The sequence below is a fragment of the Chroicocephalus ridibundus genome, chromosome 24 (assembly GCF_963924245.1).
Source record: "Chroicocephalus ridibundus chromosome 24, bChrRid1.1, whole genome shotgun sequence".
Taxonomy (NCBI): Eukaryota; Metazoa; Chordata; class Aves; order Charadriiformes; family Laridae; genus Chroicocephalus; species Chroicocephalus ridibundus.
Window position 1 is genome coordinate 2430448 of NC_086307.1, and position 24428 is coordinate 2454875.

Below are 24428 nucleotides of genomic sequence, written 5' to 3' on the forward strand. Positions count from 1 at the left end.
ATATGGTTTTCATGGGACCTATAGGGGACCTACGTGGTATTCATGGGATCTATAGGGCACCTATATGGTACCCATAGGGTGTCTGTGGTCCCTATAGGGCACCTATATGGTACTCATGGGATCTATAGGGCACCTACATGGTACCCATAGGGTGTCTGTGGTCCCTATAGGGCGCCTACATGGTATTCATGGGACCTACAGGGCACCTACATGGTATTCATGGTATCTATGGGGCACCTTTATGGTTTTCATGGGATCTATGGGGCACCCCTATGGTACCCATAGGGTGTCTGTGGTCCCTATAGGGCACCTATATGGTATTGATGGGACCTATAGGGCATCCATATGGTACCCATAGGGTGTCTGTGGTCCCTATAGGGCACCTACTTGGTACTCATGGGACCTATGGGGCACCTATATGGTACCCATAGGGTGTCTGTGGTCCGTATAGGGCACCTACATGATACTCATGGGACCTATGGGGCACCTATATGGTATTGATGGGACCTATAGGGCATCCATATGGTACCCATAGGGTGTCTCTGGTCCCTATAGGGCACCTACATGATACTCATGGGACCTACAGGGCACCTATATGGTATTGATGGGACCTATAGGGCATCTATATGGTACCCATAGGGTGTCTGTGGTCCCTATAGGGCACCTACATGATACTCATGGGACCTATAGGGCACCTATATGGTATTGATGGGACCTATAGGGCATCTATATGGTACCCATAGGGTGTCTGTGGTCCCTATAGGGCACCTACATGGGACCTATAGGGCAGCGAGCGACACCTCCCGCCCCCCACATCCCCATAAACACCCCCCACGGTCCCGGGAAGGGCCGCAAATCCTCCCCCCGCCGCTGGTCAGGAGGAGGAGGAAGAGGAGGAGGAAGGCCGGAGCCGGAGATGCCCATTTATTCCCGGGGACAAATCCGGAGCCTTTCGCTTCCCAGAATTTCTCTTCTCTTCGGTTTTCCCCCCCCCTTTTTTTTTTTTTTTTTTCGATTTTATTTAAAGTAATTCAATAAAAAGCGGAACCTGCCGAGTGGCTCCAGGCGCTGCCGAATCCACCCCCCTCCGGCCACAGGGATCCCAGGAATGAGGGGAGGAAAAGTGGGAATAAACCGGCTGCTTCCCATCGGGAATGTCCTGTAGGGAGAAGAAAAAAAGGGTGTTTTACCCCAAAGGCAGGCGGGTGGGGACGCGGTGCCGTGTCCGTCTGTCTGTCCGGCGGGATCTGTCTCTCCCGCTGTTTTATCTTCCCGTCTTTGGGATTATCCCTGTGTTCCGTGGACAGAAGGAGAAGGGACCGTGGGCCCCACTCCAGGGCTGCCGGTGCCAAGACGCCCTGTCCCTGTCCTTGTCCCTGTCCCCTCCTCTCCTGCCCCGTCCCTGCATGGACGTCCATCCGTCTGGGCATTCCGTGCATCCATGCATCCATGCCACCTACATATCCATGGTCTGGGTCCCTGCATCCATCCCACTGCACGTCCATGCATCCGTCCCTCCATTCCTCCGTCCATCTGACCATCCATCCCTCCCTCCCTCCATCTGTCCCTTCCTCCATCCCTCCATTTTCCCACCCTCCGGATGAGGGTCGGTGCCAAACCCCCTCCCTGGATTCCACCCGCGCTCCGAGCCAGCCCAGAGCCTGGCGGGAGCCGCTAACGCCCCCCAGCCCTTCCCATCCTCCCTCCAGCCCATTCCATCCCCATCCCATCCCCATCCCACCATCCCCATCCCATCCCCATCCCTTCCCCATTCCATCCCATCCTCCCTCCATCCCATTCCTCTATCCCATCCCACGTCTCCATCCCATCCTCCCTCCATCCCATTCCACCCCATCCTATCCCCATCCTATTGCTCCATCCCCACCCCATCCCCGTACCTCCATCCACATCCCATTCCCATCCCTCCATCTACATCCCCATCCCTTCCCATCCCATACTCCCTCCATCCCATCCCATCCCCATCCCTCCATCCCATCCCCATCCCTTCCCCATTCCATCCCATCCTCCCTCTATCGCATCCCATCCCCATCCTCCCTCCATCCCATCCCCACCCCATCCCCATCCTCCCTCCATCCCATTCCACCCCATCCTATCCCCATCCTATTGCTCCATCCCCACCCCATCCCCGTACCTCCATCCACATCCCATTCCCATCCCTCCATCTACATCCCCATCCCTTCCCATCCCATACTCCCTCCATCCCATCCCTTCCTCTCTCCATCCCTTCCTCTCTCCATCCCTTCCTCTCTCCATCCCATCCCATCCTTCCTCCATCCCATCCTTCCTCCATCCCATCCCATCCTCCCTCCATCCCATCCCTTCCTCTCTCCATGCCATCCCATCCCATCCTTCCTCCATCCCATCCTTCCTCCATCCCATCCCTTCCTCTCTCCATCCCTTCCTCTCTCCATCCCATCCCATCCCATCCCATCCCATCCCATCCCATCCCATCCCATCCCATCCCATCCTTCCTCCATCCCATCCCTTCCTCTCTCCATCCCTTCCTCTCTCCATCCCTTCCCATCCCATCCCTCCTCCATCCCATCCCACTCCATCCCTCCATGGAGGTGCTGGTTGGGGGGTTGGTACCCCGGGGGGGGGGGGGGGGGGGCAGGTAGGTGGGTGGCCTTGCCCCCGAGTCCCCCTCCAGGTCCCCGTGTCCCCCCTGAGCCCCCTTGTCCCCCCCCCCCCTCCAAGCCCCGTGTCCCCCTTGTCCCTCCCCAAAGCTCCCGTGGCCCCTGTGTCCCCCCCTGAGCCCCCGTGTCCCCCCCTCATAGCCCCCGTGTCCCCCCCCAAAGCTCCCGTGTCCCCTGTGTCACCCCCCCCAAGCCCCCTCGTCCCCTCCTCCAAGCCCCGTGTCCCCCTTGTCCCCCCCTAATAGTCCCCGTGTCCCCTTTGTCCCCCCCCCAAGCTCCCACGTCCCCTGCGTCCCCCTCTCCAAGCCCCTGTGTCCGCCATGCCCCCTGTGTCTGTCCCCCCCCACCGTGTCCCCCCCCCCGAGCCCCCAGGTCCCCTCTATCCCCGTGTCCCCCCCCAAGCCCCCGTGTCCCGTCCCTCCCCGCTGTGTCCCCCGCGTGCACCCCCCCCGAGCCCCCAGGTCCCCTGTGCCCCCCCCAAGCCCCCCTGTCCCCCCCTCCAAGCCCCTGACTTCCCCTTGTCCCCCCCCCGAGCCCTCATGTCCCCCCTGTCCCCCCCCATGTCCCCTGTCCCCCCCACACACACACCGCGCCGTGTCCCCCCTCTTACCGTAAAGCCGCCGTTTCATTAACAGCCAAATTAATTACGGGGATCATTAACCGAGGCGGGGGGGGGGGGCAGAAATTCAGCCCCCCCCCCCCCCCCCCCCCCACAAGCTGGGGGACAGGGGTGTCCCCTGGGGGTGACGGGGCCCCCCCCCAGGCCCTTTGGAGGACAGGAGAGGGCTGGGGGGGGCGATTTGGGGGTGCAGGATGGGGGGGGTTGTCTCCCTGCACCCCTGAGGTTGCAGCCCCCCCCCCCCGCAGCACCCCCCACCTGGGTCCTCTGGCAGATTTCGGGGGGGGGGGGGAGAACCCAGGAGCCCCCCCAAAATACCCCATGGGGGTTAAATCAGTCCTTGGGGGGCAGGAGGGGTGTAACACCCCCCCCCCGCACCCCCAAACCGGGGTGTAACCCCCCCTCGCCCCCCCAAAATCAGAGTGTACCCCCCCCCTGCCCCCCCCCCAATCTGGTATATTCCCACCTGCACCCCCAAATCCAGCTAAATTCCCCCCCCCCAAACCGGAGTGTACCCCCCACCCTGCCCCTCCAAATCAGCGTGTACCCCCCCCACCCCCCCAAATCTGACTGTCCCCCCAACCCGCCCCCCCCAAATCCAGTTAATTCCCCCCCTCTGCCCTCTGCCCCCCCCGACCGGGGTGTACCCCCCCCGCCCCCCCAAATCAGGGGGGAACGCCCACCCACCCCCAAATCTGATTATCCCCCCACCCTGCTCCCCCCAAACCGGGGTGTACCCTGCCCCCCCCCAATCTGGTTAAATTCCCCCCCCCCGCACCCCCAAACCCGTGGGTGCCTTGAGCCCACAGCAAAGACCACCCAGGGGACCCCCCCCCCGGGGACGTCACCCCAAGGAGGAGGCGGAGGCCGCGGCCCCGCAGGACGCAGCGTTTATTGCCGGCAGGGGAAACTGAGGCACGGGGACAGGCGCCAGCCCCCCCCCCCCCCTCCCAGGGAGCCCCTGCAGGCCCCGTGTCCCCGCCCCCCCCCGGGGGGAACGTCCCCGTGCCTCAGTTTCCCCTGCCGCCAAGAGCGAGCAGGGCCACTGGGGTTAAATAGCTTAAAAAAAATACCCTAAAAACCCCCAAATGGGCCATTCGAAGGGGAAGAAAAATGCGGGGAGCCCCAAAAAGCTGGAGGGGGGGGGGGGGGAGGGACCGAGCCCGGGGCCCCCAGGCGCCTCGCGGGGGAAACTGAGGCACGGGGCCAACACCCCCCGCCGGGATGCGGCACCTCGCCTTCCCTGAGAGGCTGCTTAGTGTTAAACTGGTTAAACTGGGGAGACTGGAGGCTGCTGGCGGGCCCCCCCCACCCCCGGCAGAATCTGCCCCCCGGCAAGGGGAAACCGAGGCACAGGGGGGTGGGGGGTGGATGGATCACGCCCCCGTCCCTGCGTGAGGGGACCCCGTTTTGCTCTCAGTGGGGAAACTGAGGCACGGAGCCGTCCTCCACCTCCTAAAGGTGCCCCAAACCAGTTCCCAACTGGGGAAACTGGGGCACGGATCCATCCGCTCCTGAAAAATGAGACGCCGGGCTTGGTCCTGGGAGGGGAAACTGAGGCGTGGAGCCATTAACCATCCCCCCCCCCAAACACCAGCTTTGCTCTCAGTGGGGGAAACTGAGGCACGGATCCGTTCTCTGTCTCACAAAAGTGCCCTGAACCAGCTCCCAACTGGGGAAACTGAGGCACGGATCCATCCTCCACCTCCAAACTGGGGAAACTGAGGCACGGACCCATTAACCCACCCCCCCCAACCCCAGCCTTGCTCTCAATGGGAGAGACTGAGGCACGGATCCATTCTCCGTCTCATAAAAGTGCCCTAAACCAGCTCCCAACTGGGGGAACTGAGGCACGGATCCATCCTCCACCTCCTAAAGGTGCCCTAAATCAGCCCCCAACTGGGGAAACTGAGGCACGGATCCATTCTCCATCTCATAAAAGTGCCCTAAATCAGCCCCCAACTGGGGAAACCGAGGCACGGCTCCATCCCCCCCTCACTTCCCCCCCCCAGCCGCCCCCCTCTCCTCCTCCAACAACTCCAGCACCCCCAGTTCACCCAACCGCGCTTTGGCCAGTTCCTCCCAGCCCCGGTTGGCGCGGGGGTTTCGGGGCGAGGGATGGGGTAACCCCTCGACGCGGACGGCCAGGCCGGCACCTGCCAGGGCTCGCCGTGCCCTTCGCTCGGCGTAACGCCCCACGCCCACCACCAGCCCCACGCCCAGCAGCCCCACGGCTCGCGCCAGCGCCCGGTCGCAGAGTCCCATCAAACGGTCGCGGGTGGCGGGGGGCAACTCGGTGGGGGGCAAGTTGCGGCCGCTGGCGGCGAGGAAGAGGAGGGGGCAGTGGTTGTGGACGAAGCAGTGGCGGAAGAAGAGGTGGGGGTCGGGGCAGAGGGTGCGGACCAGCCCCCAGAAGCGGGCGCCGCTCACCTCGGCTCGGCGGCAGCTCAGGCCCAGCACCGGGCGCTTGGGGTGCTCCGAGGGCGGCTTCTTCACCCCCCCGACGACCCGCAGCCATTCCCGCACGTGCCAGGCTTCTCCGAAGGGGACCTGCGAGATGGGGAAAGGGGGTCAGGGGGGGGGTTGTTGCTGTCACACACGCACCCCCCCACCACCGGGTGTGATTTCCCCTCCACTGGACTTGCCGGGGGGGGTTTGGGGGCACCTTGGGGAATGGTCACCCCAAAACAACCCTGGAGCAAACCCAGCTGTCACCGTGCCTCAGTTTCCCTCGCCTGAGGCCCCACGGGGATGGGCTGGGAGCCCCCAGGGACCCCACGAGCAGCCCCGTGCCTCAGTTTCCCTTGCCTGAGGCCCCATGGGGACGGGCTGCGACCCCCCAGGCACCCCACGAGCACCCCCGTGCCTCAGTTTCCCTTGCCTGAGGCCCTATGGGGAAGGGCTGGGAACCCCAGGGACCCCACGAGCACCCCCGTGCCTCAGTTTCCCTTGCCTGAGGCCCCACAGGGATGGACTGGGATGCCCTGTGCACCCCTGTGCCTCAGTTTCCCTCTCCTGAGGCCCCACGGAGATGGACTGGGACCCCGTGGGCACCCCACAAGCACCCCTGTGCCTCAATTTCCCCCCCTTTAGCTCTGTGGGGGCACACGGGGTGCACAAACACAGTCCCCCACTCACAGCCACCCTAAAAACGTACCCAGCCCTATCCCAGCCTTGTCTGTGCCTCAGTTTCCCTCATCTGGGGCTCAATGGGGACGGACAGGGACAGCACGCAGTAGCCCCTCGGCACCCCTGTGCCTCAGTTTCCCTCACCCAAGGCCCCACGGAGGTGGATTGGGACCCCCTGGGCACCCCACGAGCACCCCCATGCCTCAGTTTCCCCCCCTTTGGTTCTGTGGGGGCACACGGGGTGCACACACCCTGTCCCCCAGCCACCCTACAAACACCCCCAGCCTCGTCTGTGCCTCAGCTTCCCCCCCCGCCGGGCCCCCCCTCGGTGCCGCACCCCGGTCTGGGCCATGCCGAAGGGGCCGGGGTTCATGCCGAGGAAGAGGACGCGTTTTGGGGTGCGGCAGTAGCGGCGCACGAAGTCGCAGTGGGGCTCCCAGGCGTAGTCCAGGGGGTGGTAGACGTGGCTGACGGGGTCCCCGAAGGGCGGCAGCTCCCGCAGCAGCGCGTTCTGCTCCCGCTCCAGCCGCAGGAACCGTCCCGCCAGGCCTTCCTCCTCCTCCTCCTCCTCCTCCTCCTCCTCTTCTTCCTCCTCTGCCACCTGCACCTGCACCGGCTCTGTCACCGTCCCCTCCATGCTGCCATCGCCTGGTGCCTGCGGAGGGGAGAGATGGGTGACAGCAGCCCCTAGGGGTGACAGGGCCAGTCCACAGGGGTGACAGGGCCAGGCCCTGGGTGGGTGACCAGGCCAGCCCCCAGGGGTGACAGGGCCAGGCCCCGGGTGGGTGACAAAGCAGCCCCCAGGGGTGACAGGGCCAGCCCCCGGGTGGGTGACAGGGCAGCCCCCAGGTGTTACAGGGCCAGTCCCTGGGTGGGTGACAGGGCAGCCCCCAGGGGTGACACGGCCAGTCCCCAGGGGTGACAGGGCCAGGCCCTGGGTGGGTGACAGAGCAGCCCCCAGGTGGGTGACAGGGCCACGCCCCCGGGGAGGGGCCCGTGGCCGGGGTGGAGGTCAGGGGGCGACCTGTGCCGACCCCCCCAGCTCGGAGAGGGGGAAGGAAGAGTCCCAGCACCACTCTGCCCCATCCCCTGCATCCCCAGGGCCCCCAGCTGCCCCCCCTGCCTGGGCCCTACACCCCCAGACCCCACAATTACCCCCCGGAACCCCCTAAGCTCCACCCCTACCACAGCCCTGTGCCCCCAGGGCCCCCTAACTTTCTCCCTAACCCCTGACTGCCCCGCAGCACTGTCCTGCCCCTCAGGGCCCCCCAGCTGTGCCCCCCCACCCCAGCCCTGTGCCCCCCAACTGCCCCACAGAGCAGCCCTGCACCCCTAGAGCACCCCAACTGCCCCCCCCAGGGCCCCCTAACCCTGACCTGCCCCCCCCCCCCCGAACCCCTACCTGCCCCACAGCGCGTTCCTGCCCCTCAGGGCCCACCTCGCCCCCGGCCCTGCCTCCCCCGGGGGCCCCTCGCTGCCCCCCACGCCCGACCCTACCCCCCGCCCCTAATGACGTCACTCGACGCCCTATAACGTCACGCCGCCCCTCCTGGGCCTACCTGTGCTCCGCGACGCGCCGGGCCCCACCGCCACACAGCCCCGCCCCCTGACCTCTGACCCGGCGCGCAGCGCCTGCCGGGAGCTGGAGTCCGCCGGGCCACGCCCCCTTTCCCGGCGTGCCCCGCGCGCGGGGGTGGGCGGGGCCGGGCCCTTTGTCTGCGCGGGGCTTCCCACGATGCTTTGCGGTTCCCCCCCACCCCCTGCGTGTGGGGCGCGAACGCGCGTGGCGCGGGGGGTGTGGCCTCGTGAAACCACGCCCCCTCCCTGACCACGCCCCCTCCCGACGCGGGCTGCGGCGGCGCAAGAGCGACCCCTGGCGGGGGCGGTCCCCAATCCCCCCCCGCGGTGTCACCACCCCCCCGGGGTGTGTGTGTCCCCGCGATGTCGGCCCCCCCCGCTGCAGCGTCGCCTCGCGCCCACCAGGTGGCGCCAGAGGGGACCCAGGCGTCCGGGCCCCGCCCACTGCTCGGGGCGGGGGGCGACAGAGCTGAACCCCCCCCCTTTCTTGGGGGGGGGGGGGGCGACACTCCTAGGTCCCCCTGGAATGTGGGGGCCCCTACCCGAGGTCCCACTCTGAGCCGGTACTGGGGGTGAACTGGGACATACTGGGGACACTCCCCCCCCCCCCATTCACATCCCCCCCCCCCCGAAGCGGCAGCTCCTGAAAAGTGACCGTTTATTGGAAGCAAATACGAGGGGGGGGGGACGGACACGGGATGGGGGGGGACGACATGGGGACACGGGGACACCCCCGGGGGGGCCCTGGCTAAAAACACCAAACCTTAGAAAAAACAGCAAAAAAATGGGGCCGCCCTCCCCCCCCCCCCCCCAAACTGCCCCACACCCCCCTCAGGGTGGGGGGGGGAATGTGGGGGGCACCCCCCCCTTTAGACCCCCTCAAAGAGAACGTCATGTTCCCCTTCTCCCCCCCCCCCCCCAGGGCAGGACTGTCCCCTCCCCTGCCCCCAAAGCTGTGGGGAGGGGGCAGGGTGGCCCTTGGGGACATTGGGGGGGGGGGACACGACACAGGATGATGGGGGGGAGGGGGGCTATGTACAGGGGGGGCCCTTAGCTCCTGGGGGGGTCACGCTCTTTGCCGTCCGTGTCCTCGGGGTACGCGTGCCAGGTCAGCCGCTCCTCGTAGAAGGCGATGACAATTTGGGGACATTTGAGGTTGGCCTCCTTGGCCAGCACCAGGTCGGCCTCGTCCGTGTCCTTCCTGGGGACACACACACACACACACACAATCACACACACACAAAAATATCGGGGGGGGGGGAGGGTCAGGGGACACAGAAAGGGGGTTGTCACCCCCCCCCCCCCACCCCCTCCCCGCCTTGGGGACAGGCAGGTGGCCTCACCACTTCATGAGGAACATGAGGTCCCCGCAGGAGTCGGTGGCACCGATGATCTTCTCGGGCTCCAGCCCCCGCTCGAAGCCCCGGGCGATGTCGTTGCTCTGCGGATTTGGTGGGGGGGAAAAAGGGAATTTTGGGTGAAAAAAAAAGGGATATTTTTGGGGGCGTGGTCATGTCGCGGGGGGGGCAGAGGGGGTTACAGCCCCGGTTTGTGACGGTTGGAGGTGACAGGGTTGGGGACATCCTCTCCATGCTGGCACCAGTGGTTGGTGCCAGCCTTATGTGGTGGCACTGGGTGCCTGTCCCCATCCCTGGGTCCTGTCCCCATCCCTGGGTGCTTGTCCCCATGTCCCCAGCCCTGGGTGCCCATCCCAGCCATGGTGGCACTAGGTGACTGTCCCCATCGTGGTGGCACTGGGCACCCGTCCCCATCACCAGGTGCCCATCCCAACCGCGGTGGCACTGGGTGCCTGTCACCATCCCAGGGATGCTGTCCCCATAGCCAGGTGCCTGTCCCCACGGCTGGGTGCTTGTCCCCATCCTTGGGTGAATGCCCCCATCACAGGGACTTTTGGGTGGCTGTCCCCATGGCCGGGTGGCTGTCCCTATAACAGGGACACTGGGTGCCTGTCCCCATCCCTGGGTGCCTGTCCCCATCATGGGGACTTTGGGTGCCTGTCCCCAAGGCCAGGTGCCTGTCCCCATCCCTGTCTGCCTGTCCCCATCCTGGGGACATTTGGTGCCTGTCCCCAGCCCTGGGTGCCCGTCCCAGCCATGGTGGCACTGCGTGACTGTCCCCGTCATGGTGGCACTGGGCACCCGTCCCCATCACGAGGTGCCCATCCCAACCGTGGTGGCACTGGGTGCCTGTCCCCATCACTGGGTGTCCATCCCAACTGTGGTGGCACTGGGCACCCATCCCCGCTGCACTGACACTGGGTGCTTGTCCCCATCCCTGGGTGCCTGTCCCAGCCATGGTGGCACTGGTTGCTTGTCCCCATCGTGGTGGCACTAGGTGCCTGTCCCCATCATGGGGACTTTGAGTGCCTGTCCCCATGGCCAGGTGCCTGTCCCCATCCCAGGGACATTGGGTGCTTGTCCCCATCCCAGGGACATTGGGTGCTTGTCCCCATAACAGTGATGTTGGGTGTCTGTCCCCATGACCAGGTGCCTGTCCCCATCCCTGGCTGCCTGTCCCCATCCCAGGAACGTTTAGTGTCTGTCCCCATCCTTGGCCGCCTGTCCCCATTCCTGGCTGCCTGTCCCCATCCTGGGGACATTTGGTGTCTGTCCCCATCCTTGGCCGCCTGTCCCCATCCCGGGGATGTTTGGTGTCTGTCCCCATCCCTGGCTGCCTGTCCCCATCCCGGGAACATTTGGTGCCTGTCCCCATGACCAGGTACCTGTCCCCATCCCGGGAATGTTTGGTGTCTGTCCCCATCCCTGGCCGCCTGTCCCCATCCCGGGAACATTTGGTGTCTGTCCCCATCCCTGGCTCCCTGTCGCCATCCTGGGGACATTTTTTGCCTGTCCCCATGACCAGGTGCCTGTCCCCGTCTCTGGCTGCCTGTCCCCATCCCGGGGGCTTTTGGTATTTGTCCCCATGGCCGGGTGTCTGTCCCCATCCCTGGGTACCCGTTCCCACGGCCCGCTGCCCCTCCCCGCGCTATCACAGCCGCAGCCCGATGAGCCGTTATCTGCCCGTGGGTGGCCTCCCCCACGCTGGCAGCGCTGGTGCCGCAGCCCCCGGGCGCAGGAGCTGCCCCAGCCCGAGCTGCGATAACGCCCCAGCTGGGAATCCAGGAACGGTTGGGAACTGGGAACCGGCTGGGAACTGGGAGTGGGCTACAGCCACCCGGGAGATAAGGACCAAGGACACAATTCCAAGGGAGTGAGGTCACCTCAGGAGGTGGTCGGAGGTGACAGCGAGACCCAGGAAGGCAGATCGTGACCAGAATGAAGGGGCTGGACTGGGGCTGGGGCACTGGGTGGGACGGGTGTCACTGGGATCAGGGTGGGGGTCCCTCTGCGGAAGTGCCAGCTTGAGCTGGCACCTGGGAACTTGTCACAGAGACTGGGACCCTCCCCGGGACCGGAGGGTGACCAGGGAGGGACGCCGGGTCGGTAACAACGGCTGGATGTCCATCGCCGTCGTAGGGATGTTGGGTGCCTGCCCCCATCCTGGTGACATTGGGTGCCTGCCTCCATCCCTGGGTTTCTGTCCCCATGGCCAGGTGTCTGTCCCCATCCTTGCGTGCCTGTCCCCATCCCTGGGGACATTGGGCACCTGCCTCCATCCCTGGGTTCCTGTCCCCATGGCCACGTGCCTGTCCCCATCGCAGGGACATGGGGTGCCTGCCCTCGTCCCTGGGTGCTCATCCCCATCGCAGGGACACTGAGTGTCTGTCCCCATCCCTGGGTGCCCATCCCCATCCCAGGGACATTGGGTGCCTGTCCTGATCCCTGTGTGCCTGTCCCCATGGTGGGGATGGCAGGTACCCATCCCCATCCCTGGGCTCCTGTCCCCATCCCTGGATGCCTGTCCCCATCCTGGGGACACTGGGTGCCCGTTTCCATCCCTGGGTGCTTGTGCCCATCACAGGGACACTGGGTATCTGTCCCCATCCCTGGGTTCCTGTCCCCATGGCCAGGTGCCCATCCCCATCCCTGTGTGCCTGTCCCCATCCTAGGGATGCTGGGTGCCCATCCCCATCCCTGGGTTCCTGTCCCCATCCTGGGGACACTGGGTGCCCGTTTCCATCCCTGGGTGCTTGTGCCCATCACAGGGGCACTGGGTGTCTGTCCCCATCCCTGGGTTCCTGTCCCCATGGCCAGATGCCCGTCCCCATCCCTGTGTACCTGTCCCCATCCCAGGGATGCTGGGTGCCCATCCCCATCCCTGGGTTCCTGTCCCCATCCTGGGGACACTGGGTGCCCGTTTCCATCCCTGGGTGCTTGTGCCCATCACAGGGGCACTGGGTGTCTGTCCTCATCCCTGGGTTCCTGTCCCCATGGCCAGATGCCCGTCCCCATCCCTGGGCTCCTGTCCCCATCCCTGTGTGCCCATCCCCATGGTGGGGATGGCAGGTGCCTGTCCCCATCCCAGGGTGCCCGTCCCCACCCCTGGGTGCCCCCCTCTCACCTCCCTCTTCTTCTTGGCCTTGATGTCGTCCCCACCGGCGCCCAGCCCTCCTTTCCTCTTGGCACCCTCTGCCTTCTCCCGTGGTTTGTTCCCGTCGCCCTCCTTCATCTTCTTATACTTCCTCATAAACTCCGAGATCAGCTCCGGGCAATCCAGGTTCTTCTCCGGCTCCCAAGTGTTGTGTTCCCTGTCACCAAATCACCATCATCATCGTCGTCATCGTCACCGTCCCCTGTCCCCGGCGGTACTTACTCGGAGAAGCCCTTCCACTTGAGCAGGTACTCGGCCTGGCCCTTCACCACGCGCCGGTCCAGCACCTTCTCCACCACATACTCCTCCTCGTCTCCCGAGGACGAGCTGTCGGCTGCCCGCTTGCTCCTCTTGCCCATAGCGCAGCGCCCACAGGTCCTGGGGGGGGGGGGGGGGACGGACACAGCGGGGGGGGTTATTGGGGACCCCCTGCCACCCGCCACCCCCCAAACCCCGAAAAACAAGAGACGGCGGGGAAGGAGGCAGCGCCTCCCAACGCAATTTGGGTTAAAACGCCGAAAAACGGCGGGGGTTTAGGCATGGGGAAATAGAAATTGGGTTAAAATGCCCCCAAATGGTGGGGATTTAGGCACAGAGAAATAGAAATTGGGTTAAAATGCCTCAAAACGGCGAGGGTTTGGGCACAGGGAAATAGAAATTGGGTTAAAATGCCCCCAAATGGTGGGGATTTAGGCACAGAGAAACAGAAATTGGGTTAAAATGCCTCAAAGCGGCGAGGGTTTGGGCACAGGGAAATAGAAATTGGGTTAAAATGCCCCCAAATGGTGGGGATTTAGGCACAGGAAAATAGAAATTGGGTTAAAATGCTCAAAAACAGTGGGGATTTAGGCATATGGGAAATGGAATTTGGGTTAAACCCCCTAATTTAGGCAGAGGGAAATGGCACTTGCGTTAAAACTCCTCAAAATCGGTGAGGGTTTAGGCACAGAGAAATGGAACTTGGGTTAAATCCCCTAAAAACGGTGGGGCTTTAGGCACAGGGAAATGGAATTTGGGTTAAAACCCCTAAAAACAGTGGGGCTTTTGGCACAGGGAAATGGAATTTGGGTTAAACCCCCTGAAACCAGTGAGGATGTAGGCAGAGTGAAACGTAATTTGGATTAAAACTCCTAAAAAACGGGGAGGATTTCGGCACAGAGAAATGGAATTTGGGTTAAAACTTCTAAAAACGGTCAGGGTTTAGGCACGGGGAAACATAGCTTGGATTAACACCCTTAAAATCAGTGAGGATTTAGGCACAGGGAAATGGAATTTGCATCAAAATCCCCAAATTTGGGTTAAAACTCCTAAAAACAGTGGGGGTTTAGGCACAGCGAAATGTAATTTGGGTTAAACCCCCTAAAAATAGTGGGGATTTAGGCAGAGGGAAATGGAATTTGGGTTAAAATCCCTAAAACCAGTAGGGATTCAGGTGCAGGAAAATGGAATTTGGGTGAAACCACCTAAAAACGGTGAGGGTTTTGGCACAGGAAAATGGAATTTGGGTTAAAACCCCTAAAAACGGTGCGGACTAGGCACAGGGAAATGATTTGGTGGAAAAGCCTGTTTTCCCACCAATTTATAACACGGCGATTAAAGCCTTCCCAACTTTTTAGGGGATTTAAAGGGGAATTAAAAAGGGGTGGGGGGGGAAAACAAGGGGAGACCCCCCGCTCCCCGTATTTTGGGGTGAGTTTGCTGCTTTACAGCGAAGCCCAGGTTAAAACACCAGGGGTTTAAAAACATAACAGGTTTTAAGGCACACAGCCAAAATGCGTGGTTTTTTAAGCCTTGAGTTTAGCGGGTTTTTTTAAATTCACCCTTAAAAAAAAAAACCCGACGGAGCCAGGAAATTCCTCATCCTCTGCCGTTCCCCGTCAGTGAAGGCCCAAACTGGCATGATTTATAGGCGGTGGTTTTGGGTGTAAAAAGGGAGATTTTGGGTGTAAAAGGGATGGACTTGGGGGAAAAAGGAGCAGTTTTGGGTGTAAAAAGGAGAAGTTTGGGTGTAAAAAGGATGGGGATGGAGCCCCGGGGCGTTGCATCCCTAAAGCCGCATGTGGGAGCCCGGGAGGAACAAAAGAAAAGTGCCGTTTTGAGATAAAAAGCTCCAGTTTTGAGGGAAAAGGCGCTGTTTTGAGGGGAAAAGTGCTGGTTCGAGGCAAAAAGTGGCGTTTCGAGGCAAAAAAAAAAAGGCTATTTTAAGACAAAAAGCGCCGTTTTGAGGCAAAAGGCGCCGTTGCGAGGCAAAAAAAAGTGCTCTTTTGAGGCAAAAAGCACCGTTTTGACGCAAAAAAATGCTCTTTTGGGGCAAAAAGCATCGTTTTGAGGCCCAAAAGCTGCTGCCTTGAGACAAAAAGCGCCGTTTTGACGCCCAAAACCTGCTGTTTTGAGGCAAAAAGCGCCGTTTTGAGGCAAAACCCGCCGTTTCGAGGCAAAAAGCGCCGTTTCGAGGCAAAAAAACAGCCGTTTTGGCTCGGAGCGGCCTGTCGCAGCTCCCCCGCCCCGGGGCGCGGATCCCGGTGCCGGTGCCCGGCACTGCCCGGAGGAACGGGCCGCGGAGGCGGGGCTAGCAGCGCGCCGCTTCTCCTCATTGGCCGGCGGGTTCGCAGCGCCAGCTCGCTGATTGGCTGAGCGCGCCGCCGCTCGCCGCCGCCCCTCCTCCTCCCCCCTCCCGCCGCCGTTGGCCCGCCCGCCCGTCACTCCCCGCGCCGTCCCGCCCCTCCCGCGCCGCTATTGGCCGGCGCGCTTGCCCATCCCGCCCCCCCCCCCCCGCGCCATTCATCCGCCGCCCGCCGCCGTTACCGGGGCGGGGAGCGGCTCCGGCGCGGGCTCGTCCGCCGCGGTCTAGCCGCCCCCTCCGAGCCGCTGCTCCGCGCTCCGCCCGCCAAAACCGCCCGCAGCGCGCAGGCGCCGACGGCCGCTCTACGCGCATGCGTCCGCCCGCCCTCCTCCTCCTCCTCTCCCCCCTCCCGCCATTCCCCCACAGCCCCGCGTTGCGCATGCGCCGAGCTAGGCCCACCTTGGGCGCCGGCGGGCGGGCGGCCCTTCCTCGCCGCCGCCACCGGGACTCGCCTCCGCGGCCCCGCCGCGTCCTGCTGCTGCCGTCCGCCGCTCGCCGCTGGGCCGCGCTGAGGAACGGCCGCGCCAGCCAATGGGAGCGGCCGAGCCGCGGTGCTAGCCAATGAGAAGGAGGCGTGAGGCGGGACCGCCGGCGGATGAGCCAATCGGAGGAGCGTCGGGGAGTCTCCGGGCCGGAGCGGGAAAAACGGCGCAGGGCGGGGCCGCGCCGGCCTCACCCAATCAGTGAGGCGCGGAGGCGGGACCTCCCCCGCTCTGGCCAATCGCCGTCGGCAGCGTGGGCGGAGCGTCCGGGCGCCGCCAATGCGACGGCGCCGCTCGGCCCCACCGCCCAATGGGAGGCGTCGCGGGGGCTGTGGGCGGGCGGGGCCACCCAATGGGAGCGGCCTGGGGGCGGGCGGACGGCGGGGGCGGCGGAGTGAGGCGGCGGCGCTCGCGTCGCTCGGCCCCTTTCTGTGTCGGCGCCTCGCGGAGGCAGCATCGCGCGCGGAGCCGCCCGCCGACCCGCCCGCCCAGCCCCGCGCCGCCGCCATGGCCAAGTCCGAGGTAAGGGCCTCGCCGGCCCGGCCCCCGCCGCCCCCCGCCGGCCCCCGCCGCCCGCCGCGGCCTTCCCCGCCCCCGCCGGCCCCGCTCGCCGCCGCGCGGGCCGCCCGCGCGCACCGCGCCTGCGCGCGCCGCCCGCCCGCCGCCCACTGCGCAGGCGCCGCCCGCCGGCCGCGCGCCGGGGGGTCCGGGCGGCGCATGCGCAGCCCCCGCGCGCGCCCGCGCGCCGCTGCTTCCCCCTTCCCCCCCGCTTCCCCGCCGCGGCGCCCCGCGCGCGCGGGGCCACGTGCGCGCCTTTGTGCTCGGGTGGGCGATGGCGGCCGCGGCGGCGCCGCGCATGCGCAGGGCCGAGGTCGGGGAGGGGGGGGACGGGGACACACACACAACAACGCGGGGGCGGGGGGGGCTCACCGCGGGGACCGGGCACCGATGGGGATCTGGTCATCCCACGGATGGGGCTGGGGGGACGCGGGATACTGCTGGCCCCACAGATGAGGGATGGCGGGGGGACTTCGATCTGCCTTTCGGGCCTGGGTGGCCCAAAAGAATGGGGACGGAGGGACTTCGATCTGCCTTTCGGGCCTGGGTGGCCCAAAAGATGGGGGACGGAGGGACTTCGAGCTGCCTTTCGGGCCTGGGTGGCCCCAAAGATGGGGGACGGAGGGACTTCGAGCTGCCTTTCGGGCCTGGGTGGCCCCAAAGATGGTTCCTGTGGGCGGCTCACGGGCCTCGGTGGCCCTGAAGATGGGGTGTGGGGGGCCTCGGAGGCCTGGGTGGCTCAACAAATAGGGGATGGAGGGGCTTCGAGCTGCCTTTCAGGCCTGGGTGGCCCTGAAGATGGCGGAGGGAGGGCTCTGGGGCTTTTCAGGTCCTGGTCGGCTCCTCTGAAGAGAGCTCAGGGGCCTGGGCGGCCCCACAGATGAGGGTTGGGGGGGGGGGGCTTCGGGGTCCATTTGAGGCCTGGCTGGCCCCACAAATAGGGGACGGAGGGGCTTCGAGCTCTCTTTCGGGCCCGGGTGGTCCTAAAGATGGGGCCTGGGGGGCTCACAGGCCTGGGTGGCCCCACAGATGAGGGATAGGGGGGTCCGGGGTTCCTTTTGAACTTCGGTGGCCCCACAGATGGCTGCTGGGGGGGCTCAGCATCCATGGGTAGCCCCAAAGATGAGAGATGGGGGTGCTGAGGGGACCAGGTGGCCCCAAAGATGGGGGCCAGGGCGGGCTTGGGGGGCCTGGGTCTCCCCACAGATGGGGGGTGGGAGGACTCGGGGATCTCTTTCAGGCCTGGGTGTCCCCAAAAACGGGGCGGGGGGGACTCGAGCGTCCCTTTCTGGCCAGGGCAACCCCACAAATGGGGCCGGGGTGGAGGCTCGAGATCCCTTTGGGGGATCCCTTTGGGGATCAGGATCCCTTTGGGGCCTGGATTGCCCCACAGATGGGGCCTGGAAGGGTTTAGGATCTCCTTGAGGCTTGGGTAGCCCCACAGATTTGGGCTGAGGGGGGCTTGGGGGGCCTGCACTGCCCCACAGATGGACGGTGGGAGGGCTCAGAGTCCCTTTGGGGGCAGGGCAGTGACACAGATGGGGTTAAGGGGGGGCTGAGGGTCCCTTTGGGGCCTGGATAGACCCACAGATTGGTGTTGGGGGTCTCAGGCCCCTGGAAGGAACAGGCAGCCCCACAGATTGGAGCTGGGGGCTCACAGAGCCTGGTCTGCCCCATAAATGGAGTCTGGCGTCCCCAGGGTCTCCCTGGGGCCCGTGCAGCCCCATGGGTTGGCAATGGGGGTCTTGGGGGGTCTGGGCAAGCCCCTAGATGGGGGCAGAGGGGGGGCAGGGTCCCCCTAGAGCTGAGGAGAGCACTGGGGGGGAGCCTGGGTATGAAAGCACCCCCCCCCAGGGCTGGAGGAGAGCAGGGGGACCCCACAGAGAGGGATTGGGGGCGGTGGGGCTTCTTCAGGGCTGAAGCCAGATATGACAGAGTGCAGAGGGTCCAGTGAGGGGGGGCTGGGGGTGACAGGGCCTCCCTGGAGCTGGGGGGGGGTGCGAGGCAGTCCTAGATGGGGGGCATTTTGGGGTGACAGGGCCTCTCTGGAGCTGGGGGGTGTGAGGCAGTCCTGGTGGGGCATTTTAGGGTGACAGAGCCTCCTGGAGCCGGGGGGGGTGTGAGCATTTTGGGGTGACAGGGCCCCCATGGGCTGCGGGGTTGCAAGGCAGTCCTGGGGGGGACATTTTGGGGTGACAGGGTCCCCTGGAGCTGGGAGAATACGAAGGGATCCCACGTAGGAGGCTGGGGGGGGGGGGCAGAGCGTCTGTGGAGCTGGGGGACGGGGGGGGGGGTCTGTCGTCCTCCCCGCCCTCACCCCGCTGTCACCTCCTCCCCCCTGCAGTCTCCGAAGGAGCCCGAGCAGCTCCGCAAGCTCTTCATCGGCGGCCTCAGCTTTGAAACCACAGACGAGAGCCTCCGCAGCCACTTCGAGCAATGGGGCACCCTGACCGACTGCGTGGTAAGACCCCCCAGACCCCTGCTGTGCCCCCCCACCTCCTCCTCTCTGCCCCCAGCACCTCCCGGAGCAGGGGGGGGTGGGTGACAAATCACAGCCCTCGGTGACCCAGCACTGATGGGTTTTGAGGGGTAACGATGCGGGTAAGGAGGAAAGCGGCTGCTCTGCGGCTGCGAGGGCAGGAGCGAGAGGTAGAGGAGCTGAGGGAAAAGAGCCCCCATCCCCATGGAGGGGGGGCTTCTGCCTTCTTGGGGGGCTTCCGACTGTACCCTGACGTGTTTGTATCCTCCCAGGTGATGAGGGACCCCAACACCAAACGCTCACGAGGCTTCGGCTTCGTCACGTACTCCTCGGTGGAAGAAGTCGACGCCGCCATGAATGCCCGGCCGCACAAAGTGGACGGCAGAGTCGTTGAACCAAAGAGGGCCGTATCCAGAGAGGTAGGGAGGAGCCGGGACCATCCTGGGGGGCCCAGACCCCGCCAGACAGTGAATTTGAGGGACGATGGGGGGTTTGGGGGGACGATGGGGGCTACCACGACCCCAAACCCACACCGCCGTCTTCCCGCAGGACTCCCAGCGGCCCGGCGCCCACCTCACAGTCAAGAAGATCTTTGTGGGCGGCATCAAGGAGGACACAGAGGAGCATCACTTGAGAGACTATTTTGGCCAATACGGCAAAATCGAAGTCATCGAGATCATGACGGACCGCGGCAGCGGCAAGAAGAGGGGCTTCGCCTTCGTCACCTTCGACGACCACGACTCCGTCGACAAGATAGTCAGTAAGTCCGGCGTGCGCCGAAAGGGGAAGGGGGGGGGGGGGGGGGCACCCGCTTTTGTGCCCCCGTCCCCTAAATCCTCCCCCCTTTTCCTCCCTGCAGTTCAGAAATACCACACTGTGAACGGGCACAACTGCGAGGTGCGGAAAGCCCTCTCCAAGCAGGAGATGGCCAGCGCCTCAGCCAGCCAGAGAGGTGAGCGGACGGCTCGACCCCCGCCTCCCCCCCCGCCCCGAGCTGCCGCTAGACCCCGCTGCCTGTGCTGTTCCTAAAGGCTGTCCCCCTCCTCCGCCCCCTCTCCTAGGCCGCAGCGGTTCCGGGAATTTCGGCGGCGGCCGCGGAGGCGGATTCGGCGGTAACGACAACTTCAGTCGCGGCGGCAACTTCGGCGGCCGTGGTAAGTGGTTCGGAGGGACCCGTTCCGGCTGCCAGCCCCAAGGGACGCCGCCGGCTCCAGACGCAGCTCAAAACTTAGCCCAAAACGCCGCCGCCGCTCCGGCTGCCACCGCTCCGGCTCCCGGCCCCCCCTCGGCCCGGCCAGAGCACCGCTCCTCCTCCCTCCACGCCGGGATTTCGGCACCCCGAACTTTTCTCTCCGCCAGCTCTTAAACCGCCCGGCCCCGCGTGGACGGATTGAACCACAACGGTTTGTTCTTTTCAGGTGGGTTTGGTGGCAGCCGCGGTGGCGGTTATGGCGGCGGCGGAGACGGCTATAATGGATTTGGCAATGACGGTAAGGCCAGAGCGGGATTTCTCCGACGGGCAGCGGCCAACGCGCCCAGCCGCTCGCCGAGGACGCCAGCCGGCCCCGTGGCCCGGCCCAGACACCGGACGGAGCCCGCCGCCCTGCCGAACCCGGAGCCCGGCCCCCACGCGCCCCCCGGGGCGGCCCTTGGACCTCAGCGCCCTCCTTCCTCTCCCCCAGGTTACGGCGGCAGCGGCCCCGGCTACTCCGGCGGCAACCGGGGCTACGGCGGCAGCAGCACCTACGACGGCTATAATAATGGCGGGGGGGGCTTCGGCGGCGGCAGCGGAGGACGGCGTCCCGCCCGGGGACCCGCGCTGGCCGTGCGGAACGGCCTTTCTGAAGCTGGCACAGGTCAGACACACACCCCCCGCTCCACCCCCCTAAATCCCCTCTGGGCTGTGGGGTGACTCCAGGCTCCCAGTTAACCCCCCCTGCCCCCCAAGTTCCTCAGCTGTCTCTAGTTTCCCGGTTAACCCCCCCCCCCCCAGGCTGTTGGGCTCCCCGTGAAATCCCCCCAAAGCTCCCAGTGCCTGTGGGCTCCCCGTGAAACTGCCCCCAGAAATGGGGTGCTTCTGGGCTCCCAGTTAACCTCCCCCCCCCTTCCATGCCCCTGGGTTCCTCTGGGCTCCCCATTAACACCCCCCCACACCCCCCAGATTCCTCAGGTGCCCCCAGGGTCTCCGTTAAACACCCCCCAGCCATGGGGTGCCCCCAGGGTCCCCTTTTAATCACCCCTGGTCCCCTGCGTGCCCCTGGGCTCACTGTTAAATCCTCCCCTCGACCATGGGGTCCCCCCAGGCTCCCCATTAAACAGCTGCCCAGCCATGGGGTGCCCCCAGGCTCCCCCTTAAATCACCCCCAGTCCCCTGGGTGCCTCTGGGCTCCCCACTAACCGGCCCCCCCAAATTCCTCAGGTGCCTCCAGGCTCCCCCATAAACTCCCCTTTCCTTGGGGTCCCCGTTAAACCCCCTGGGTCCCTCTGGGCTCACTGTTAAGTTCCCCCTCTGCCCCCCAACCATGGGGTGCACTGGGCTCCCCATTAAACCCCCCCCAATTCGACGGGTGCCTCCAGGCTCCGTTAGCCACCCCCCGTGGCCTCTGGGCTCCCAGTTAGGCAGTCTCCTGCCCACTGGGTCCCTCTGGGCTCCCTCTGGGCACCCAACACTCCCCCCCCAGCCGTGGGGTGCCCCCGGGCTCCCCTTTAAATCACCCCAAGTCTTCTGGGTGTCTCTGGATTCCCCATTAACGACCCCCCCCCCCCCCCCCCCAGCCAAATTCCTCAGGTGCCTTCAGGCTCCCTGTTAACCCTCTCCTTGGCCTCTGGGCTCCCCATTGGACCCCCCCCAGCCATGGGGTGCCCCCAGGGTCCCCTTTAAATCACTCCAAGACCCCCAGGTGCCTTTGGACTCCCATTAACTCTCCCCCCCCCACCCCCCCAACCTCCCAATTCTTCCAGGCTCCCTCTTAACCCCCCCTTGGCCTCTGGGCTCCCAGTTAAACACCTCTGTGGCCACTGGGTCTGTCCAGGCTCCCCATTGAAACACCACCCCCCACCACCCCCCCCCCCCCAGCCATGGGGTGCCCCCAGGGTCCCCCTTTAAATCACTCCAAGACCCCCAGGTGCCTTTGGGCTCCCCATTAACTCCCCCCCCACCGCCAGCTCCCAATTCTTCCAGGCTCCCTCTTAACCCCCCCTTGGCCTCTGGCTCCCCATTAAACTCCCCCACCAGCTATGGGGTACCTCCAGACCCCCCCCCTTGGCACCCTCAGGTGCCTCCCCCTGCCCCACGCTGACCCTGTCTCCCTTTTTTTTTTTTTTTTTTTTTTGTCTGTGCGTCCCCCCCTCGTCCCCCCCCAACTCCAGGCAGCAACTTCGGCGGCGGGGGGAACTACAACGATTTCGGCAGTTACAACAACCAGTCGTCTAATTTCGGCCCCATGAAGGGGGGCAACTTCGGGGCAGGAGCTCGGGGCCGTACGGCGGCGGTGAGTCCCCGGGGGGAGGGGGTGGTGGGAGGTTGGGTGTCCCAAATCCCCTTTCCCACCACCCCCCCCGGCCCTCCGTGAGCGTTTCCCTGACCCTCATCTCCCGCAGGCGGCTACGGCAGCTCGAGCGGCGGCGGCAGCTACGGCGGCGGCAGGAGGTTTTAACACCCAGGTGAGCCCGGCCCAGCCCTTTTAGTCAAGTTAAAAAAAAAAAAACCCTCCAGAAAATAACAATAAAAAAAACCAAAACCACCAAATCGGTGGCTGGAAAAGGGGTGGGGAGGAGGCGGGGGGGGGGGGACACGCAGTTAGATTAACTTTATATTCCCTATTATTCAACAGGAAACAAAGCTTAGCGGGAGAGGCGAGCCAGAGAAGGGACAGGGGAGCTGCAGGTGACACCAGTTGGGAACTCGGGCCACTGACAGCCGTGGCGGGGGGGGGGGGCTGCCCCCCTCCTCCCCCCCCCCCCCCCCCCCCCAACCTCCGCCGGTAGACAGAAGTCTCCTTTGCCGAACCAGGACTGTGTTTTGTGACTAATTGTACACCAGGTTCTTTTAGTTTTCTGTGCCGTGGAAGCATTCCGACGAGGCCTCCCCCCCGGGGGGGGGGCCTCGCTTTTATTTGCGCGCCCGTGCTGTCGATCGCTAACTGTAACACAACATGACGCTGAATAAATGTGTCTTTTTTTTTTTTTAATTATTTTTAATTTTTTAAATTTTTTTTTTTTTTTTTTTTTTTTTTTACTTTATCTATCTCTCTCTTTCGCCCCTTTCCGCCGCTCTGGTGTCGGCCGTGGGGGCGCAGACTAGTTCAGGCTCTTCCCCCCCCCCGCCCCCCGCCTCCCACCCACAGCCCCGGTTTGCCCTTCATGGGCCCCCCACCCCTCATCGTTTTGGGCTTGGCCACCACCCCCCGCCCCCATAATTGTCCCCAGGGTGTCCCCTTGGCGTTGGCCCCCCCCCAGATCCTCCCCCCTCGCAGCACCACAGAGCGCAGGGCAGGGACACACTAGGTAAGAGCAGCTTCTGTGTGTGTGTGTGTCCCCAACGTCCCCCCCCCGCCCCAAGTCACACACCCCCCCCCCGGTCACTAACTCCTGCCTTCGCTTTCGTAGGAGCCAGCGGCAAAGGGAGAGGAGCCCGCGGGCCACCGGCGGAGGTGAGCGAGGTGGGGGGGGACAATGGTGGCACATGGGGGACACGCACACAGGTGACACCCTCCCCCCCCCCGCTGGCTCTCCCCCCTCCCCGCTGGCGCCTGGGAGGTGTCGCTGCCATGGGGCCGGGGGCTTGTAAATAAAACCAAAGGGTATTTTTGTAAGTGTGTCCCGTCTGTGGGGACAGGGGGGACACACGGATGGGGACGAGGATGGAGGGGACAGGCTGGGGACAAGGGTGGAGCAGCCGTGGAGGGGACAGGAGGGGATGGGGGACAGGGTGGCACTGGGACAGGAGAGGGATGGGGATGGGGACAGGGGGGACGAGGGCAGAGGAGAGGGAGCTGCCGCAGAGGAGATGGGCTGGGGACAGAGGGGACAAGAGTAGAGAGGATGGAGCAGCCACGGAAGGGACAGGATGGGCTGGGGACAATGGGGATGGAGATGGGGCCCATCTCCATCTGTCCCCAGACAGGGTGGCACTGGGACAGGATGGGGATGGAGATGGAGGGGACAGGATGGGGACAGAGGGGACAAGGGCAGAGGAGATGGAACTGCCATGGAAGGGATGGGATGGGGACAAAGGGGACAAGAGTAGAGAGGATGGAGCAGCCATGGAAGGGACAGGATGGGCTGGGGACAAGGGATGGAGATGGGGCTGGGGGACAAGATGGCACTAGGACAGAACAGGGATGGGGCTGGGGACGGTGGGCCCAGAGGGGACAAGGGTAGAGGAGATGGAGCAGCCGTGGAGGGGACAGGATGGGGCTTGGGGACAGGGTGGTGCTGGGGACAAAGGGGCTGGAGATGGGGCTGGGGAACAGGGTGGCACTGGGACAGGACAGGGACGGAGATGGAGGGAACAGGGATGGGGACAGAGGGGGACAAGAGTAGAGAGGATGGAGCAGCCATGGAGGGACAGGATGGGGCCTTCTCCATCTGTCCCCAGAGAGGGTGACACGGATAGGACAGGGATGGGGACAGAGGGGACAAGGGTAGAGGGGATGGAGCAGCCATGGAGGGGACAGGAGGGGGCTTGGGGACAGGGCGGTGCTGGGGACAAAGGGGCTGGAGATGGGGCTGGGGGACAGGGTGGCACTGGGACAGGAGAGGGGATGGGGGGAAAGGGATGGAGATAGAG

At 64.7% G+C, this 24428-nt stretch overlaps 3 protein-coding genes across 4 annotated transcripts; 1 reads left to right on the plus strand and 2 right to left on the minus strand.

Annotated features, from left to right (window-relative positions):
- Nucleotides 1-4264: 4264 nt before the first annotated feature.
- Nucleotides 4265-8084, minus strand: SMUG1 (single-strand-selective monofunctional uracil-DNA glycosylase 1). Its single transcript, XM_063359273.1, has 3 exons — nt 7965-8084; nt 6743-7060; nt 4265-5826 (listed from the first exon to the last, which is right to left on the minus strand). The coding sequence occupies exons 2-3, from the start codon at nt 7040-7042 to the stop codon at nt 5272-5274; spliced, it is 855 nt and encodes a 284-aa protein (XP_063215343.1). The 5' UTR covers nt 7043-7060; nt 7965-8084; the 3' UTR covers nt 4265-5271.
- Nucleotides 8085-8624: 540 nt separating this feature from the next.
- On the minus strand, nt 8625-15675 carry CBX5 (chromobox 5). 2 transcript variants are annotated; one of them, XM_063359280.1, is made up of 5 exons: nt 15518-15675; nt 12718-12873; nt 12466-12652; nt 9327-9424; nt 8625-9184 (listed from the first exon to the last, which is right to left on the minus strand). In XM_063359280.1, the coding sequence occupies exons 2-5, from the start codon at nt 12852-12854 to the stop codon at nt 9034-9036; spliced, it is 573 nt and encodes a 190-aa protein (XP_063215350.1). In that variant the 5' UTR covers nt 12855-12873; nt 15518-15675; the 3' UTR covers nt 8625-9033. The 2 variants fall into 2 exon arrangements, with proteins under 2 accessions (XP_063215350.1, XP_063215351.1); XM_063359281.1 differs by lacking the exon at nt 15518-15675 and adding an exon at nt 15301-15413.
- Nucleotides 15676-15982: 307 nt separating this feature from the next.
- Nucleotides 15983-22825, plus strand: HNRNPA1 (heterogeneous nuclear ribonucleoprotein A1). Its single transcript, XM_063359263.1, is given in 12 exon segments — nt 15983-16122; nt 18503-18619; nt 18910-19056; nt 19187-19397; nt 19497-19589; nt 19699-19791; nt 20056-20127; nt 20320-20493; nt 22007-22096; nt 22099-22128; nt 22238-22300; nt 22471-22825. Coding segments are annotated over 11 exon segments (1098 nt in total). The 5' UTR covers nt 15983-16107; the 3' UTR covers nt 22294-22300; nt 22471-22825.
- Nucleotides 22826-24428: the final 1603 nt, after the last annotated feature.

Bases quoted from the DNA above. Each gene is read 5' to 3' on its own strand.
- SMUG1 (XM_063359273.1), bottom strand. From the start codon at position 7,042: ATGGAGGGGACGGTGACAGAGCCGGTGCAGGTGCAGGTGGCAGAGGAG. The intron at 5,827-6,742 runs GTGCGGCACCGA...CCCATCTCGCAG, and splicing joins TCGGCATGGCCCAGACCGGG to GTCCCCTTCGGAGAAGCCTG.
- CBX5 (XM_063359280.1), bottom strand. From the start codon at position 12,854: ATGGGCAAGAGGAGCAAGCGGGCAGCCGACAGCTCGTCCTCGGGAGAC. The intron at 12,653-12,717 runs GTAAGTACCGCC...ATTTGGTGACAG, and splicing joins AAGTGGAAGGGCTTCTCCGA to GGAACACAACACTTGGGAGC. The intron at 9,185-9,326 runs GTGAGGCCACCT...GTGTGTCCCCAG, and splicing joins CTCATGTTCCTCATGAAGTG to GAAGGACACGGACGAGGCCG.